This window comes from Tiliqua scincoides, chromosome 11, assembly GCF_035046505.1.
Source record: "Tiliqua scincoides isolate rTilSci1 chromosome 11, rTilSci1.hap2, whole genome shotgun sequence".
Classification (NCBI taxonomy): Eukaryota; Metazoa; Chordata; class Lepidosauria; order Squamata; family Scincidae; genus Tiliqua; species Tiliqua scincoides.
In genome coordinates, this window is record NC_089831.1 from 631,353 (window position 1) to 637,484 (window position 6,132).

General features: G+C 54.6%; 1 protein-coding gene across 1 annotated transcript; it reads left to right on the forward strand.

Annotated features, from left to right (window-relative positions):
* The first annotated feature begins 2,385 nt into the window (after positions 1–2,385).
* On the forward strand, positions 2,386–5,815 carry DUSP2 (dual specificity phosphatase 2). Its single transcript, XM_066639620.1, has 4 exons — positions 2,386–2,785; positions 3,916–4,055; positions 4,822–5,041; positions 5,513–5,815. Exons 1-4 carry the CDS (start codon positions 2,386–2,388, stop codon positions 5,725–5,727), a joined length of 975 nt encoding a protein of 324 aa, XP_066495717.1. The 3' UTR covers positions 5,728–5,815.
* Positions 5,816–6,132: the final 317 nt, after the last annotated feature.

Consider the following 6,132-nt stretch of genomic DNA (forward strand, 5'->3'; position numbering starts at 1 on the left):
GATTGCAATGCCACCTGCTGGTGGGAGAAGAGGCTGGTCCTTTGCAAGAGGCTGGCTCCCTTCTGGAGGTGGCAGCTGCATTACAGGATTTGTTTATTTTCCACCTGTGCAGTCATCCAAGAAGCTCAGGCTGGGGCACACGGCTCCTCCCCCTCCTTCTTTTATCACAACAGCCCCAGGAGGTTCCCGTACGCAGGCTGAGAAACAGAGAGGCTGAGCCAAGGGCAGCCAGTCAGCTTCATGGCTGCAAGGAGTGTCCCCAGTGCTAGTTCCCCCCCTCTAACCATCACACCATAAAGGTTCTGAATATTGATGTCTGGCCCTTTTTTCCTATGGACCTTTCACCTGCTGGGTTGTTGCAGCTATGAACCAAGCAGACAACTGGCACAAGGCAGGCAGGAGACTGAGCTCCTTCTATGCACCAGTGTGGTGCACCTAGACTGGGCAACCAGAAGTCATTTTTGGGTGAAGCGAGCCAACCTCCCTCACAGGGTTGTTCTGAGGATGGAAGGGAGGCACACACACCATCAGGCTTCCCTGAACTCTCTGGTGGAAGCATGAAATGACAATGTAACAGATCATGAATTGTATGATCCTGACATGGCCAGGAGCAATAGGCAGAGCCCTATGTGATGGGCACCAACCACAGAGACCCATGCAAGCCCCCTCCACTCAACAGGCCAGAAATAATTTCCTTGCTAACAGATGGGAACAGGGGCATTTGCCACAAGGAAAATGGCTAAACTAGGCATTGGTTCACACATGCATATCTACCCCTTGATGGCCCAGCTCCCTGGAAAGACAACACAAGTTCTTTCTGATCTACTATGTATCTGTTGTAGCTCACCCACACATGCAAGTGACTCTGTGACATTGCAGCCATCTTCAAGGAAGAAACATCAGATCAAACCAGTCCTTATTCAGCTCCCTAAGGTCACCAGTCCCCCAAACACCAGATGTTTTATATTCCAGAGACACGTGCATGAAACTGTTTTTCCACCAGCGCAAGAGGGGCACAGGAAGCTTTTCATTCCTCTTGTTCTCACAACTGGGCTGTCATCTTGGGCAGGGCAACAAAGGAGAGCCCAACAGACTGGAACACACTGAAGTGGCTGGGTCAATGACCGAGTACGCTTCTCCTACCAGATCTGCATGCATCTGAATTATCTGCCATGGGGGGCTTGAGGGGACAAAACCCCAACACTGACTTCTGACACCTTAACTGAAAGTGGTGCTCCTCGATCAGTTTTCTCTTTACCACATTTTTTGATAATTGGGGGGGGGGGGAGAGAAAGCACCCCCTGTTACAGGGCTGACTGAATAGTCCTCTGACAAAGTTTTCCAGAGCATTCAGGCTATCAGGCTGAACCTGACCCTGGTCTGCAGGGATTACATGCTGCCCTGGTCTGGACAAGAGGTCTGGTCTAGAGGGTAGAGCCTCCGTTAGCAGGACACCGGCAGCTCCCTGAACGGCTGAGAATGGCGAGACCTTGAAGCGGCTGACAAGCCTAGCTGAGTGATTCCACCTGCTCTTGGTGTGAGCAAGAAGCATCTTGGCTGCCTTCCGTGTGAGAGATGGAGCTGCTTGTCAGCCTGCGTGGGAGAACCGGAGGCCAGAAGTGAGACCAAACCAGGAAGATCCGTTCTGAAATGTTGTTGGTTCTTGAAAGAGAGAACCTCTAGGACTGTAAAAATCCCCTTGAGGGGTTTAGAAACGCCTGCCTATGTAAACGGCCTAGAATGAAGTCAGAGGAGTAATCTGATGACCAGAAAGGCGGTATCTAAATACTGAGTTATTATTATTATTATTCCATAACCACACAAGATGGGGGGGGAGGATACCCCTGCATAAAATTGTCCCAAGACACAGTCCTGTGCACGAAACACCCCATCCCCTGGTGTCTGGATTGAGTCTTGATGTTGACGTTTTTACTCTTGAAAGACTGTTGCTGAACTCTCACACAACACTTACACTGAACACACACCACATACACACAGAGACGCCAGGAAGATTTTTCTTTCTGGGAAATGCAGTCAGTTCTTTTTACGTGTGAATCTGCTCATCTGCGAGGGAGGAATTGCCACCTTGCCTGTTTCCGTTGCCTGCTAGGCAGACACTTCTGGGGGCCACCGGGACCTCCGCGGGATTCTTTTGCCCTTCGCCGCGTGGCGCCCCCGCCCCCAACCCCACTGGCCCCACCGGATGCCGCCGCCGGCTCGGCCCGCGCCAGGCCGCCCTCCCCGCCCGCCCGGCAGCCGGCGGAGAGGCGGGCCGGGAGCGGCCGGGGGCGGCGCCGGGCCATGTAGGGCGGCCCGGGGCGGGCCGGCGGGGTACTTAAGCGGCGCGCGGCAGGGCTCGGGGTGCGCGGCTGCTGCTGAGCGGAGATGGTGCTGGAGCTGGAGCCCGAGCAGGTGGCGCCGCTGGCGGGCGCGGCGCTGGCGCGGCTGCTGCGCGACCCGGCGGAGGGCGGCCGGACGCTGGTGCTGGACTGCCGGCCCTTCCTGGCCTTCTGCGCGGCGCACGTGTCCGGCTCGCGGCCCGTGCACTGGAACGCGCTGCTGCGGCGCCGCTCCCGCGGCCGCGGCGCCGTCAGCCTGGACTGGCTGCTGCCCGACCGCGCGCTGCTGGCGCGGGTGCGCAGGGGCGAGCTGGCCCACCTGGTGGTGCTGGACGACGCCGGCGGCCCCGCGCACGCCCTGCGCCCCGACAGCCTCGCCCGCCTGCTGCTGGCCGCGCTGCTGCTGGACGGCCGCGCCGGCGCCGCCAGCCTCTACCTGCTGCAAGGTACGCGCTGGGGCCCACGAGCGGGGGCGTGGGGGGGACGCAGGGAGGCAGAGCCTCCCCGCCGGAGTCCTTCGAACAGCGCCCTGCTGGGGTGGGCACCCACCGCCCACACGCCTGCACTGGCATCGGGGATGTGCCCTGGGTGGGAGGCAGGTGAGGCAGAGCCTCCCCGCCGGAGTCCTTCGAACAGCGCCCTGCTGGGGTGGGCACCCACCGCCCACACGCCTGCACTGTCATCGGGGATGTGCCCTGGGTGGGAGGCAGGTGAGGCAGAGCCTCCCCGCCGCAGTCCTTCGAACAGCGCCCTGCTGGGGTGGGCACCCACCACCCACACGCATGCACTGGTATCGGGGATGTGCAGTGGGGGGGAGGCAGGTGAGGCAGAGCCTCCCCGCCGGAGTGCAGGCACTCACAACCCACACACTCCACCTGTGGGCTGTGGGTGCTTTGACACCTCTCACAGGGGAGGCTCTGCCTCCCCTGCCTCTCCACCCACCGCACATCCCCGGTTTGAATCAAGCCCCTCAGCAGGAAGGGATTAGCCTGCAGTTGTGGTAGCGACAGGACCAGCCACTTGAGCTGTCCTTCTAATGCTGTTTCTGGATGTCCTAGTGGGAACTAAGCTGGATTAGCAGCCAGAGGCCAGCAGGAAGGTGCAGAGGCGGTGCTTGTGGGGGCTCTGCCTGTGGTTTTAGGCCACAGGGGGAATTGTTGATTCACTACGCCTTTGGTCTCTTTCCGTGCTGCACTCACAGCTTCGTCTGACTCAAAGCACATTCTTGAGGCCAAATTAAAAATATCACCAAAAGGGGCCCACTGAAAATAGCCCTCTCCACGCAGCTTAGATCAGTAACATCACACTCTGCCATTATTAGTATTGTTAGCAGTAGTAATAGTGGATATTATTAGTAATAGCACAGTACTTACTGCTAGTGGCACAGCAAGTACACCAGCTGAGTAACTTTTTAAAAAGTGGCATTTTATAGTGCTGGGGAAATAGGTGAGCTGCTTCTCTGGGTAAATCTCAAGAGTGTCTTCGTTTAGACCAGTGCCCTGCGGGTGCTACTGTAGAACTTGTCCCTGCTGTGAGGTTCTAAAATATTTCCTTCAACTTGATGTCCTTTTCTTAGGAGGCTTTGAAAATTTCCAAGCCAGTTTCCCTGAACTCTGCTCCCAGACGCAGACACCTCTTACTTCTCCGGCGCCTTCCCCGACGCTGAGAAGCCCTGAAGACAACAGCGCGGAGGCAATTACTCCCTTATATGACCAGGTAGGTTCCCGTGTCTTGGTTCTGTTGTGAATTTGGATGCCATATCAGTGAGGAGCCTACAGACCTATTAACGCAACATGCACACGCCCAGAGTCTTCCAGACAAATATTAAAAAAATTAATATTCCAGGAGCTCTAATTGAACAGTCTAGACTGCACTCCCTGGGTAATTCCAGTAAAATTGCAGCTCATGTGAGAGAATATAATTGGGATGGAATAAGGATGTGCTGTGTGTTTAGTTGTGTGTTCCACCCTGTCCCTAAGGCTTGGAGGAGATAACAACTTGGACTGTAGGACTTTGGCTGACTTTCTACTTTTAACTGATTGATTTGATTCAATTTTCTTCAAGCTGCATGAGTTGCTTAAATAAATGAGTCAGCAATTCTAATACAGAATAACAACTATGAAGATATTAGATGGGGAAACTGTCTTTGCTGTACTTTCATTCCCTTTTGCAGTGGCAACATGGCAGAGCCCAAATAGCCTCAGCTCTTAAGCAGCCTGCTTTAATTAGTTCACAGCCCAAACAAGCTTCAGTGGATGTGCTGGTTACCTTCTTTGTCAGGGGTACTAGACAGAGTCATTTTCACTTCCAATTCCTTTCTTTGATATGCTGCTCCCTAAGGAGTAGACTTGGCCCCCCTTGCCAGTCACAAGTTTTCCCTTCACCTTGAGTGGCGAGATTCAGAGCAGGAAGGCGATCTTTTCTTTGGCTGTTGGAGCTAGAGAAGAGTCTGATGGATGTTTTCTTTGCTTCTCACTTGCAGGGGGGCCCTGTGGAGATCCTGCCCTTCCTCTACCTGGGCAGCTGCTACCACTCTTCCAACCGGGAGGTCCTGGAGTCCCTGGGCATCACAGCAGTGCTCAATGTGTCCTCCAGCTGTCCCAACCACTTTGAAGGGCAGTTCCTGTACAAGAGCATCCCAGTGGAAGACAACCAGATGGCCGAGATCAGCGTCTGGTTCCAGGAAGCCATCAACTTCATAGGTGAGTGCATTTTGCCACTGGTCAAGCAAAGCTTCTTCTTCAAGTCCTTTTGAGCCAAGCCAATGTCAGCTGTTGTGCAGCAACTGGGATTATAGTTTAAAAGACCATCTGCACTATGCAAACTGTGCCCTCGGTCCAAGGGTATGTGCGCGTTCCCAGTCCGTCCTCCTCTCAGCAGTGTCTGATTGCACAAGTGAGTCTCCCCTGCTCCTAATTTGTGGGTTGAATAAAATCATGGGGGAATCTCTAGTTCTTTGGAGCCATACAGTGTGTGCATCCATTGCTTCCAACAGCACAAATTAGGACCATAAATTCCATCAGGGCTCCCACCTCTACCATGCAACTTTACCCCTGTCGGCAACAGCAGAGATAGTCATCTTGTCCCTTCAGGGTTTTTCACCCAGCTTACAACTGCTGCGAGTTATATGTCAACAATCTGACCTTCTCTCTTTTTCCTTGTGCCTCCTGCAGACTCGGTGAAGAACAGTGGTGGACGCGTCCTGGTGCACTGCCAGGCTGGCATCTCCCGGTCAGCCACCATCTGCCTTGCCTACCTGATCCAGAGCCGCCGGGTGCGCCTGGAGGAGGCCTTTGACTTTGTCAAGCAGCGCCGTGGGGTCATCTCGCCCAACTTTGGCTTCATGGGGCAGCTTTTGCAGTTTGAGACGGAGGTGCTGTGCCACTAATCCGGCAGCCACATCCTGCCCTACAGAGCCAGTCGGGAGGAGGGGGCTCCCCCCTCCCAAGGACATAGAGACTGTTACGGAATACTTCTGTTTACATCCCCAAGAGGGCGCTGCAGCCCAGGCCAGCATCTGATCTCTGTTTCTGTTGCACTAAGTGGTGCAGGAGGGTCCTCTTGGGGAGGGGAGCCCTTCTGCAGCCAGTTCGGATTTCTTGCTGTTCTGACTTGCTCTACCCTGCTGGCTTGTTTTCTTACTACAAAAGCAAAGAATAAGCTGAAGAAGACAAGAGAAGCTGTCCAGTCCCTTTGAGAGCAAGCTCTTTCCAGGCCATTGTGAAGAAAACTAAACAATGATGCTCTGTCACTTCAGAGTAATCCTGAACTGGTGCTGTTAGCAAAGAGGATT